Source organism: Oratosquilla oratoria, chromosome 18 (genome assembly GCF_046742065.1).
Source record: "Oratosquilla oratoria isolate Oo_2021 chromosome 18, ASM4674206v1, whole genome shotgun sequence".
Taxonomy (NCBI): domain Eukaryota; kingdom Metazoa; phylum Arthropoda; class Malacostraca; order Stomatopoda; family Squillidae; genus Oratosquilla; species Oratosquilla oratoria.
Genome location: NC_134794.1, coordinates 23,973,097 through 23,988,096, shown reverse-complemented (window position 1 = coordinate 23,988,096; position 15,000 = coordinate 23,973,097). Strand labels below are relative to the sequence as shown.

General features: G+C 42.0%; 1 protein-coding gene across 1 annotated transcript in view; it reads right to left on the bottom strand.

Moving 5' to 3' along the window:
• Positions 1-3,681: 3,681 nt before the first annotated feature.
• The window catches only part of LOC143034776 (uncharacterized), a 222,983-nt gene continuing 211,664 nt past the window's right edge, over positions 3,682-15,000 (bottom strand). The window contains exon 3 of the mRNA XM_076201124.1: positions 3,682-4,505. Coding sequence (XP_076057239.1) covers positions 3,756-4,505 — 750 coding nt within the window. The 3' untranslated portion in view covers positions 3,682-3,755. The remainder of the gene's footprint in view (positions 4,506-15,000) is intronic.

The following is a 15,000-nucleotide window of genomic DNA, read 5'->3' as shown; positions in this document are numbered from 1 at the left end:
ACACACACACACACACACACACACACACACACACACACACACACACACACACACACACTGATCAGTGGAGTATCGCAAGGATCTGTATTGGCTCCAATAATGTTTGCTATTTATGTGAATGACATGGATGAGGATGTGAAATGTTACATAAGCTTCTTTGCAGACGACACCAAACTGTTAAGGAAAGTAAAAACTGAAAAGGATTGCGAATCACTGCAGGAAGACCTGAATAAAGTATGGAACTGGAGTCAGAAATGGGAAGTGGACTTCAATATTAAGAAGTGCAGCATAATGGAGTTTGGAAAAAGCAAAAACAGAATATCAGGGACAATATAAAATTGGAACTAAGGAGGTAAAGAAGGAGAGATCCGAAAAAGATTTGGGTGTAATTTTCTCAAACTACTTGTCCTATGACAAACAGATAAACAAAATTGTCGGAGAATCCTACAACTTGCTATGATCAATAAAAGTGGCATTTACATATTTGGACGAAGAAATTATTAAAGAAATATTGGTCACACTGATAAGGCCTAGACTAGAATGTGTGGCGACATTGTGGTCACCCAGTACCAAAAAGAATATAAAGAAAAGAGAAAAAATCCAGAGAGCAGCCACAAAAGTGGCACCTGCACTTGCAAACTTATCATATGAGGAGAGATTGGCTAAATTGGGGTTACCGACTCTGAAGCAAAGAAAAGAGAGAGGTGACCTTCTGACCATCTATAGAATTCTGAAAGGCACAGAAATACTCGATAGAGAGGACTTGTTAAACTGGGACAGGAGAAGCACAAGAGGGCATGAAAAAAAAAAAAAAAACATTGCGACAGAAGAGATCTACAGAAAAACCGTTTTCCACATAGAGTGGTGGACACTTGGAACAAACTGGACAATGAAATAATGTGCGCAAAAACCATTCATGAGTTTAAGAGCAAACTAGACACTGCGCGATACAAAGGCGGACCACCACGAGCGTAGCTTCCCTTCCCGCAAAATACTAGGTAAACACACACACACACACACACACACACACACACACACACACACACACACACACACACACACACACACACACACACACACATATATATATATATATATATATATATATATATATATATATATATATATATATATATATATATATATGTTTTAAATAACCCACTGCCTGAGAAACAAAGCAAAAGAAACAGACGAACTGTATATTTCGACCACTACTGTGGTCCTCTTCAGCAGATGAAGAGGACCACAGTAGTGGTCGAAATATACAGTTCGTCTGTTTCTTTTGCTTTGTTTCTCCGACAGTGGGTTATTTAAAACACACACACACGCACACACACACACACACACACACACACACACACACACACACACACACACACACACACACACACACACACACACACACACACACACACACACACACACACATATATATATATATATATAGATATATATATATATATATATATATATATATATATATATATATATATATATATATATATATTACTGATGACCCACTTTCGGAGAAGAATAAGCGAAAATAAAATAAGAAAATAAACAAACGGAGCAGAGCGCTTTCTCCGAAAGTGGGTCATCAGTATTATTTTACAAATGAGCTACGACATATATTTGTTATATATATATATATATATATATATATATATATATATATATATATATATATATATATATATATGAACTGTATATTTCGACCACTACTGTGGTCCTCTTCAGCAGATAAGGACCACAGTAGTGGTCGAAATATACAGTTCGTCTGTTTCTTTTGCTATGTTTCTCCGACAGTGGGTTATTCAAAACATTTTTACTAAATGTGTTACTACATTTTCGTCATGTGATATATATATATATATATATATATATATATATATATGTATATATATAAAAACATTAGAAATGTGTGTTTTATAAATGCAAGGTAACCACTTAAGAAAATAAACAAACAGAGCAGAGCGCTTTCGTATATTACATCTTCAATGTAAATTACACTGAAGATGTAATATATGAATGCGCTCTGCTCCGTTTGTTTATTTTCTTAAGTGGTTACCTTATATATATATATACATATATATACATATATATATATATATATATATATATATGTGTGTGTGTGTGTGTGTGTGTGTGTGTATATATATATATATATGTATATATGTGTATATATATATATATATGTATATATATACATGTATATATATATATATATATATATATATATATATATATATATATATATACATATATCACCGGCTTTTTCTTCATTCACCACCTCATCCCTCCTTCTGTCTTTGTCACTTGGATGACGGGTCATCACTGCATTTGGCTCACATCCCTGGGTCAGAAGCAATGTAGCAAGACACAGCTCATGCAGAGGAAGACCGATTCACCTAATTGGCGACATTCCCCTCTCTCCTTACCCTTATGCAGAAAAAGAGAGGATGGGGAGAAATCCCTTCTGGTTGCGTCAAAATCTCATTTACACATATTCCCTTATCCCCGCATCCCCCAACCAATCCCTTCTATACATGACGGCATCATTCCTACACAATCATTCTCCACTCACCCCTATCTTCCTTTTTTTCCCTTCTTTCCTCGACAGATATTCCCCTTTCCCAATGCCCCTTTTACCACATCCATTCACATCATCCTAGGTTGCCCACTCATGTTCTCTCCATCCACCTCCGCCTTTCTCACCTCTTTTACTAATCTTTCTTCATTCATTCATTCCATGTGTCCAAACCACCCAAATACCGTTTCATCAACCCTATCTCCCAACTCCCTTTCCACCTCCGCTTTCCTCTTCACCTCCTCGTTTCTCACACTATCCATCCCAGTAACCCCTACCATATTTTTCAGACATTTCATCTCAAACACAATTAAACTCTTCCTCTCTTATGTTCCACGTTTCTGTTCCATACAATGTTGTAGGCATAATCACTTCTTTATACAATATCCTAGTAGCATCCATTCCTAAATGTCTTTTTTCATTACACTTTTTAATCCACCAATGCATTTACTTGCTTTTCTCAGTCTACATTCTACCTCCACCCCCACTCCTCCCTTCCCCACCATATTCGCAACCAAGTCTCTAACCCTATCCATTTCCTCCAGTGTCTCTCCCTTAATACTTACTTACAATTTGCTGCCATATTCTCTTCTTGTACATCTCATCACCTTACTTTTACCCACATTTATCTTGAACTTCCTTCTTTCGCAAACTTTCCCAAACTCCGTCACTAACTTCCTTAATCCCTCCTCTGATCCTGATATAAGCGCAGTATCATCAGCAAGCAACAACTGGCTTATCTCCCATTTTTATATATATATTTTTAACATCTCCAATCCCCGGCCCATTACCTTTGCGTTTAACCTCTCGCACCACACCATCCATGTATAAATTGAACAACCAAGGTGATATAACATATCCCGTTGCCTACTAATTAGGGGCTGCGTGACCTTAGTCTGACTACTATCTTACGAATTGAGTCAGTTGACAAAAATGATCAGGAACATGTTTAATTATTGTCACAGAGAGTTATGGTGGTACGTTTGACTCCTCATTTCAAACCTATCTAATTCCACTCTTCTCAATAGAATCGTCTGGCGTCAGCTGGTACAAAATATATGAAGTATCTAGTACATGAAGTACCTCCTGGGGGATTAAAGTGTGAAGTTCCCTCGTCCAACTTGGCAGTGAAGGAAGACCTCCCTCCGCTCCTCCGGGTGCGTCCCACTTATATCGAACTCAGATCGTGAAGAACATCGAACTCATAACACGAGGAACCACTTGCCTGCGTCTGGCGACTGACGGAGGAAGTCTTTCGGGCATCTGGATGCGAGGGGCACTCGGGCTGGTCTGGAGGCACTTCGGGTTGGGTGAAGGAGACCGGAGCCGCCCCCTCCTCAGACTCGACAGACATCTGAGGGGCCCGTCCTGGCTTCCCCTGCGGGGGCGAGGAGGAGGAGGAGGAGGAGGAGGAGGAGGAGGACATGGAGGAGGTCTCCGTCAGGAGCCGGACGTCCAAAGGATGCGAGGTCGTGGTCGAGGCTTTGGTGGATGATGAGGTAGTTTTGGGGGATGTGGTGAAACAGGTGGTGCTGGTGGTGGTGCTGGGGGAGCAGGTGGCAGGGGTGGGTGCCGCTGGAGCACCGACAGGGGAGCCAGGGGTGATGAGTCCGCGGTGCCGAGGGGAGCGGGGGACGACCGAACAAGTGGGACCTGCCCCCGCCTGTAGGGGCGTCGTGCCCCCCCATGACTCGGACCGCTCCTGCCTTTGCCCTCGTGCCTGCTCCTGCCCCTGCTTGCCCCTGCCGTAGCGTTGGGGGGCGAGGGAGGAGGCAGCGGAGGGGTAGCGCGTGTGGGTGGCCCCCTGCTGCAACCCCCCCCTGCTTTTGCAAAACCTGCTCCGCGCTGCTCCCTCCAGGGCGCACATCCTTCGTTCCTGGTGGGGTCCCTGCTTGCCTGTAGCGCCCTCCGGCGAGTCCTAAAGCGAACAAAGGACAAAATTAGCCAATCACAAAAAAAAAAAAAAAAAAAAAAAAAAAAAATATATGTATATATATATATACAGTATATATATATATATATATATATATGTAAATATATATATACAGTATATATATATATATATATATATATTGTAACGTAATATTAGATATTACGTCATATATGTAATTATGTCATATAATTGTGTGTTCTTTGTATTATGTATAAAAATGTTCATTTATTGTCTATGTATGTATTGTAACAATGTAAGTAGTAACGCCCGTCCACTGTATGTAATCTTGCCTACGTGCGCACTCTTGATGTAAGTAGAACAAACAGACAAGCGAAGTAATCTGAAACAGTTCAGCCCTCGCTGTTTGTCCCTAAGGTAATTCAGAGCGCACAGATTTGACAGTTACTAAATAAGTAGATTGTTCAAGCGAGCCGAGGGTCTTAAAACTATCCAAGTTTACGTGTGACAAATTACTCTCCCCCCTCCTCTGCGCTCGCCCGCACCCTTCACCGGAAGTATCCCACTTCCGGTCCGTGGGTATATAAGCTGTGAAAACCACTCACACCTTGTCATTTCCATCAGGATCCGATCCTTGTGCGAGCAATATTCAGTGCCACTGTGGTCAATAGAACAGATTGAAGCCACCGTCTTACCACCGTGGGAAAACATCGCCCCGAAGATCTTCATTAACCAAGACCTACAAAAGAAGACTTCATCCACAGAAGAACTAAAACAAAAGACCTTGGAGACCATCCACAAGTACAATGACCACATGGCACTGTACACTGATGGCTCCAAGTGCGGCCACAAAACTGGGACAGGGTTATACTGCAACAAAACCCGGATGATGTTCAGATTGCCGAACCATACGAGCATATATATCGCCGAACTCTACGGCATATATAAAGCCTTAGAATATGCTCAATCCGACACACATAGTAAATTCGTCATATTCACAGATTCATTAAGTGCACTAAAATCAATCAAGACAGGTAACCATATGGAGAACTTCCTCTTGGGCAAAATCATTAGCACATTGTCGATAACTAGCAAGTCCATTACTCTCTCTTGGGTTCCCAGTCACATTGGGATCTTCGGGAATGAGAAAGCGGACATCTTAGCCAAAACTGCTTTAGACATAGACTCTATTACCGACATACCCCTGGACATAGGCACCTTCAATTCCATACTAAGAAAACAATTACACACCCACTGGCAACTCCAGTGGAACAATCTCGACATTTCTCACAAACAAAAGGAACACATAACAGATTGGTCGACATCATACAGAAATAACAGACTCGAGGAAATCGCCATAGCAAGACTGAGGATGAACTCGACCCGCCTCACCCACTTAAAACCATATATTGACGGCGTATTTCCTCCCCAATGCAACACATGCAACACTATACTATCCATAAGACACATACTCCTACACTGCTCAAAATACAACACACAGCGCCAAGCGCTCATACAATATTGCCAAATTAAGAAAATTCAGCTGAGCACCACAAATCTTTTGACAGACGACCGTTTACTTATTGACAAAGTAGTATTTTATTTGCGCACTACTGGACTATTGTGGGAATTATAATGGTAGAATAAAAAGGATCGCAGGTTCACACCGGGCTTAATGACCTCATTATAGGTCGATAGCCTTAAAGATCCAACAAAAAAAAAAAAAATTACACGTTGTCACAGTCGTCGGCAGCCCTTGGCAGCAGACAGACGCACTCACACGAGCATAGTTAAGCTTGCTAGGGCTACTCCCTAGAGTTAACTGTAATCGTGGTCCAGCTTTACGTTGGAAAGCTTTTTTGGCAGTTACACTGCCACCCACCTCTGGGCATTTCCCAGTACTTTTTCCTTGTACCACCTTTCTCGTTATTTCGTAGCTCTCCGGGATCCGCACGAGCCCTTGTTGGCTCGTGAGACTTCTTCGTCGTCCGGCCCGGCGAAATCTAGCAACATCTATCGTAGTTTAGAAGTAGTGTAGACCCCGTACCACTGGGCACACAGTGGTCCTATTACGCGGCTGTCACCAGTCGCCAAAGGAAGCTGTGTGACCCCCTTTATATTGTATTTTTGCTCTGCTGAGCACATTTTTTCTGTGTACCAGGGGGCTCGTCCCCCCACCCCAACGCGCAGGATGGAGTCCTCAACTCCATCCCTGCAAACTAGGAAGACTTCCCCTGACGACCCCAATATCGACCCGGACAAGGCAAGACATGTGTTTATTCATTCCGACCAGACCCGATTAGCCGACCTCAATCCTTTTATGCTAAAGAAATGTCTTTCCCAATTTACCGATGATATTAGCCAAGTGAAAAAACTTAGGAGCGGAGACCTCCAAGTTACCACCAACTCTGGGAGAGCTACACGCGATCTACTTAAGGCTAGGAAGTTTCATTCATTCGATGTTGTTGCATCCCTCCCTAGATCACTCAACTCCTGCAGAGGAGTAATCCACTGCAGAGACTTGGTGACCATGGAGGAGTGTGACATCCTCGACGAGATGAAATCGGAAGGAATACTAGATGTTAAATTCATAACGCGACTGGACCGAGAAAGGAACATGCGAGTGAACACGCCCCTGTTAATTCTCACTTTCAATTCAACAACCCTCCCTGACCACGTCAAAGTAGGATACATTCATGTCCCAACACGACCATATGTCCCTAACCCTTTGCGCTGCAACAAGTGTTTCAAATATGGTCACCTTGCCAAATTCTGCAGCAAACAATCAATCGTATGCGGTAAGTGTGCAGGCGAACATCCAACGGATGCTTGCTCTACTAACGTGTTTCAATGTGTCAACTGTCCCTCCAATAACGATCATGCTTCCACCTCCCGAGACTGTCCCACCTTCAAAATAGAAAAACAAATTTGTACGGAAAAAGCAACTTGTGGCATATCCTTTTACGAAGCAAGGAAGCGTGTGATGGAAAGACTAGTGACACCAACTAGTACTTCCGGAGCAACTTCCTATGCTTCGGCAGTTAAGAAAACCTATAGAACCATTGAAACACAAACAGAGACCAAACACTCCAAGGAAAAAGAACACCGCCAAAGGCAAACTCACTCGCACCTTCCTTCCCCGGCCATCCCAGAGCCTTCCAAACGTGTGTCCACACGTACAGAAGAGGATGTCAATATGGAGATCTCCGTTTCCCAAAAACGTCTTTTAAGTCCTCTAACCAGCCCAGACCGTTCATCCGGGGCTAAACACACCTCTCCCACTAAGGCCAAGAAAGGAAGAAACCGAAGCAGATAAAAAACAAAACAAAAAAAAAACAAAATAAATAAATAAATAAATAAATAAATAAATAAATAAATAAATAAATAAAAAAAATGAAAATAATCCAGTGGAATTGCCGAGGTGTTAGAAGTAAAGTAAATGACTTAACGATCTTTAACTCACTCAACAACCCCTCAGTTATATGTCTACAAGAGACCCACCTTGACCCCAGTGTTCAGTTCCAACTGAAGAACTATACCACCTATAGGAAGGACAGGTTGGCGCCTGGAGGGGGGGTCGCAGTTGCAGTCAGCGACTGCCTTCCCCAAGTGGAATTACCACTGGCCACCACCTTGGAAGCAGTCGCTGTCATAACTAAAATAAACAACAAACTCGCGACCATCTGCTCCGTTTATCTACCTCCCGACCCTCGTTTCCCACTAGAGGAGGTAAACGAGCTCTTCAAACAACTACCCCACCACAAACTGATAGTGGGAGATTTTAACTCCCACCATCGCATGTGGGGTAGCAAAATAACCTCTCGTCGAGGGGAGCAGATGGAAGAAGTGCTCGAATCAAACAACCTGGTCCTCCTAAACACTGGCAGTCCCACTCGAGTAGACAATACTAGGGGTTCATTTTCATGTATAGATTTATCCATATCATCTCCTGCGTTGTCTGACAACACCCAATGGGATACGCATGACGACACCATGCTAAGCGATCATTTCCCAGTAATAATAAAAATAGGGGGTAACAACACTACGGCTCCTCCAGCCTACGGAGACAACTCACCCCCTCCCTGTCCCAAATTTAACATCAAAAAGGCCAACTGGAAAATGTATCGCACAACCACCAACGTCAACATCACAGGGGATAATATGGATGACAAAATTTTCAATTTATCAAACTCTATTTTGAATTCAGCGCATGAGCATATACCAAAAACCTCGGTATTTCACAAGCATAGAGTTCCTTGGTGGACATCAGACTGCAGAAAAGCACTTTGCAAGCGGAATAGGGCATATCGAACTTTTAAAAATAACCCTATTGCACCCCATTTCATTACTTTTAAAAAGACGCAAGCAGAGGCCCGTAGAACAATAAAACATGCCAAACGTAAGTCTTGGCATGACTACATCTCAACTATAAACGCAAACACTTCTCTATCACAAATCTGGTCAGCCGTCCGTAAAATAGACGGCAAATACACGCCCAACATTAAGACCCTAACAATTGGAAACAAGTTTGTAGATGCTCCCCTGGACATCGCAAACACAATCGCAGACACATTTACGCAAACAAGCAACACGAATAACTATTCACCAACCTTTTTACAACACAAACAAACACGGGAAGCAGAACCTCTGATCTTCCATACACAGACACACTACGAATATAACACCCCCTTCCAACTACACGAGCTTAAACAAGCCTTAAGCTCGTGTAGAGGAACCTCTGCCGGCCCAGACGAGATTAGGTATGAGATGCTGCAACACTTGAATTCAATTTCACTGGAAAAATTATTAAAAATATACAACACAATTTGGATTAGTCAAGAATTCCCAAAAACATGGAGACATGCCCACGTCATACCTATTCTCAAAAAGGGGAAGGACCCAAAGAGTCCTTCCTCTTATCGCCCTATAGCGCTTACCAACTGCTTATGCAAAATATTAGAACGTATGGCCAATAACAGATTGAAATACATACTAGAATCTCAAAATTTAATAGTTCCTGCCCAATGTGGTTTCAGGAAAAATAGAAGTAGTCTTGACCATTTAGTCAAATTAGAACAAGATATCCTCTCCTCCTTCGAGAGGAAAGAATATCTTGTTGCTTGCTTTTTGGATTTAGAAAGAGCCTACGACATGGCATGGCGACGTGGTATCCTCGAAAAACTCTATGCACTTGGCCTTAGAGGGAATCTCCCTATTTTCATTCAAAAAATTTTAAAAGACCGCACATTTTCGGTCAAAATTCAAAATTACTATTCAACAGTACGCACCCAAGAAAATGGCGTACCACAGGGAAGTGTGTTAAGCCCCACACTTTTTATGTTGCTGATAAACGATATTCTACCCGCTCCACCTCGGAACCTTAAATACTCATTATACGCTGACGATGTCGGAATCTGGCATTCCTCTCCGAATGCCAAGTTTTCCGGCTCTCGCGTACAACTGGCCCTGGACTCGCTCCAGGACTGGTCTGACAAATGGGGATTTAAGTTTTCGGAATTAAAGTCAACAGTAATTGTATTTTCACGCAGAGCCCAGGCAGAAATAAATCTGCAATTACATGGTACTCCCATTCCAGTACAAAACTCAACCTTTTTTCTTGGCCTGAGACTGGACTCCAGGCTAAACTGGAAGGCCCATGTAAAATACCTAGTTGATGCGTGCAACAAGAGAATTAATTTGCTACGTAAACTAACGGGCACAAATTGGGGAGCAGATAGGAAATCCCTGCTAATGATTTATAAGTCCCTAATTAGATCAAAACTAGACTATGGGTGTCAGATTTATGGTTCGGCAACACTAGCCACGTTACAACCCCTGAACATCATCCAAAACAAAGGCCTAAGAATAGCACTTGGAGCACTACGCTGCACAAGGATCGAGAGGCTGGAGGTCGAAGCAAACGTACCCCCCCTCCACTACAGGCGCGAGCTCCTTGCCCTAAGATACGTCGCCAAAGCGCTTCGCATCCCTCAACATCCCTGCAAGGAGACAATCCAACGATATGAGCACTTCACCAACTCCAGCCTAAATCCCCTTTCCATCAGGATCCGATCCTTGTGCGAGCAATATTCAGTGCCACTGTGGTCAATAGAACAGATTGAAGCCACCGTCTTACCACCGTGGGAAAACATCGCCCCGAAGATCTTAATTAACCAAGACCTACAAAAGAAGACTTCATCCACAGAAGAACTAAAACAAAAGACCTTGGAGACCATCCATAAGTACAATGACCACATGGCACTGTACACTGATGGCTCCAAGTGCGGCCACAAAACTGGGACAGGGTTATACTGCAACAAAACCCGGATGATGTTCAGATTGCCGAACCATACGAGCATATATATCGCCGAACTCTACGGCATATATAAAGCCTTAGAATATGCTCAATCCGACACACATAGTAAATTCGTCATATTCACAGATTCATTAAGTGCACTAAAATCAATCAAGACAGGTAACCATATGGAGAACTTCCTCTTGGGCAAAATCATTAGCACATTGTCGATAACTAGCAAGTCCATTACTCTCTCTTGGGTTCCCAGTCACATTGGGATCTTCGGGAATGAGAAAGCGGACATCTTAGCCAAAACTGCTTTAGAAATAGACTCTATTACCGACATACCCCTGGACATAGGCACCTTCAATTCCATACTAAGAAAACAATTACACACCCACTGGCAACTCCAGTGGAACAATCTCGACATTTCTCACAAACAAAAGGAACACATAACAGATTGGTCGACATCATACAGAAATAACAGACTCGAGGAAATCGCCATAGCAAGACTGAGGATGAACTCGACCCGCCTCACCCACTTAAAACCATATATTGACGGCGTATTTCCTCCCCAATGCAACACATGCAACACTATACTATCCATAAGACACATACTCCTACACTGCTCAAAATACAACACACAGCGCCAAGCGCTCATACAACATTGCCAAATTAAGAAAATTCAGCTGAGCACCACAAATCTTTTGACAGACGACCGTTTACTTATTGACAAAGTAGTATTTTATTTGCGCACTACTGGACTATTGTGGGAATTATAATGGTAGAATAAAAAGGATCGCAGGTTCACACCGGGCTTAATGACCTCATTATAGGTCGATAGCCTTAAAGATCCAACAAACAAACACCTTGTCATTTCTCGCAATTAGCTCTGATGATAAGACCTCTCGTAGGTTGGACTCGTGAGACGATTCGTGTGAAGTGATCACCCCTTTTGCCTCCATTACTTGCCTTATATACATTTGCATTGTATTATACTTGTATTTGTATTTACTACTTCTTTGATACATATGTTCCTGACCTCTTTGTACTTAGTACCACATTGTATACGTATCTTGTACTTCGTATTTGAACGATACTTTCCATATTATTGTATTCATGTAACGATCCCATTGACCCAACTGCCCATTCTCTTTTGTGTTTATTATTGCCTGTAAATATTATTAATAATTTCGTTTACTAGTCTTACCGCTAGTTTAATATTCCTTTCCTGGAATCTTCTTTGTTACTTTACTTCTAGTCTTACGAATTATCTAGGCCCTGACCAGATAATTCAGTCCTACAGTGGCTTCTAGAAGTGAGCTGGTTCTTAAGCACTTATCCGTTATACGTAATGTCTCTTCACATAACCAGCCCGTCCGTAACAGTACTTGTTGCACTGCAGATGTAATATACGAAAGCGCTCTGCTTCGTTAGTTTCTTTTTCCAAGTGGTCTACTTTGCATATATATATATACACATACCAAGGAATTTTCTCCCTTATCAAGGAGATAGCCAAGTCAAAAGGCATGTGCCTAGTCCCACCCATTTCATTCCCACCCATTCCTCTTCCATCCATCACCCTTTCTCCGCCTCACATATCAGGTCTTCATGGATGACGGGTTATCCCTGTATCCTGCCTACTGCCCTGAGTCAAAAACAATGCAGCAGGACACCGCACATCCATAGCAAGGCCGCCAAAACAAAACGCAGGGAATATCTTACCAACAGCAGCCACCAGGTTTGCACATGATGGGGACATGAGGACATTTTTGGCCTGTCAAGGAATACACTATAACTGTTGCCAAACATGATGAAAAAAACGCACTGATACCTTTCCTACAGTGACTCGTTCTTGACTTCGGATAACTCCTTCAAAGGCAAAATATATAACATAAAGAATATCACTGTATCGAGTTAAGGGTAATAGTAAAGTCAATAGATTAACAGATCAATAGAAAATTATTGGATAAAGAAATCAATATATAATTAGAATAGGTAATTCAGTAAATAAACAAATGAATAGATAGTTAAATGAAAAGACAAACAGGCAAATAAAGGAAATAGGCAAATGAGTTAATGAATAGATAAGTGAGTAGATAGATAGGTAAAAGATAAACAAATAATCAATTGAACTAGTTAAGAGATAAATAAACAAACAAATAAACAAACGAATGAATAAAAAATAAGTAAATGGGTGGAAAATGAAGAGGAAAAGGGAAAACTCCGACAGACAAGGAGAAGTAAACAAAAGACGGTCGATGGCAAACACGAACGACGACAAATAAACAAGTACAAGAGATGGACGAGACATCGTCGTGGGCGTATGGTTGCCGTTAGGGGGAAATAAGCCCTATCTGACTGATTGGTCCCCATCGCACTAATGGGCCCCCCCCTCCCTCTCTATCTCCCCCTCCCCCCTTCTTCTCCTCCCCCTTCTTCACTCCACTCATCCTCCATCTACTTCTTGGCCGCCAATGTACACACACGCACACATACACACACACACTAGGTAAACACAAACTAGATAAATACACAAACATACATACAAACACACACACACACACACACACACACACACACACACATACACGCGCGCGCGCGCGCGCACACACACACACACACACACACATATATATATATATATATATATACATATATATACATACATATACATATATATATGTATATTAATGTCAGTCGTGGGCGTTGCGATAAGTAAAGCGATAATGCGATAAAGCGATAATATCGCTTTAACCGAAAATTTATCGCTTATCGTTTATCGCAAGACCGGAAATTTTTATCGCTTTCAAATTTCCCGCGATAAATCCAGCGATAAAGTAGAAGACGAAAAACCGTTACGGCGGGAGGTTACAGGCTCATTGTTACGCGGCAAACAGATGCGGCCAGGCGCCTGGCGGCCCGCGCTTCTGTGGTCACTGTTTCTTTGAATAGCCCCCCAACTGGACGCATCTGATCTCAGCTCTGTGTTTCATTGTGCTACCAGCGATCCAAAGCTTCTTTGTGTGTTATAACTTATATATACTTAATTCTTATTGTATATTGCTATCTTAACTAAATATCTAATTAATATATATTAGTTTTATATATTTTTTGCGTTTTGAGGTGCGCCTCGCGCGTGCCTCCCGTTCGTACGAACGTCGCGTGATTTTGTGTTTTAACTTTTCCTTTTCAGGAAATCGGTTAGGTTTTTGCGTTTTATATTGCGTTATTAATTAGTGTCGCGGCGGGCGCGCTTCAGTGTTCGAGAATAGTGAATTTAGTGATTAGTGAGTGTCAAGATGTCAGGCAAGAGGACAGTGGAGGACTTTTTCCGCGTGGAGGCCAGCAGCAGTGATGTGACTCAGGAAAGGGAGCGGATTATTTCCGGGAGTTCGGGATCTGTGGACATTCCCACCATCTCTCTCTCGAGCTCCCTCATGTCCCTGGGCAGTGAGCCAGAGGATAGCCGCCCTGGCAGCCAGGCCAGTGACCAGGGAGACGTTGTGATTGCGGGTGGCTGAAGTATTTCGAGCCAAGAGCTGCAGATCATCAAAGACAAGATGGCTGCTCTGACAAACTATTACAAGTTGTCCCACGTGATCAGCACAGCACAGCTGGGGACGTCCTGAGGCCAAAGAGGGCGTGCCTCAGTGAGGACAATTTTGAGCACCTGGTGTTTCTGGTGTATCAAGCAGAAGTTGAAGGTGCCAAGGGGGGTTAATGAGGAGGATGAGGAGATGTTTTAAATTGTTGTATTTGTGTTTGTGATGTTGTGCTATGATAGTTTTGTTAATTTGGCTTCATTAAATGTTGTTATAAAGTAATAAAATGTTAATTTCGGGTCCTTTAGCAGTTTATTAAGTAATATATGGTGTTTTTAGTGTAAAAATTAGTTTTTTTAAATGCATAAGTAGCAAAAATAGAGTATTTTTGGATTTATCGCAGGATTTATCGCTTATCGCTTTAAGGTATCTTGGAAATTTATCACTTTATCGTTATAGGACTTAGCGGAAAAATGTATCGCTTTATCGTTATCGCTTTATCGCAAAATTGATCGCTGCCCACCACTGATAAATATACATATACAGAACATAGGACACTTCTTTTTACATCTCTGTCCTATGATTTTTTTTTTTTTTTTTTTTTTTTTTTACGATTGTGTCACGTTTTGTTACTTTTGTTTCGCTTGTTTTATGTTCACAGCTTTGTAGCTTTTTATTTGTA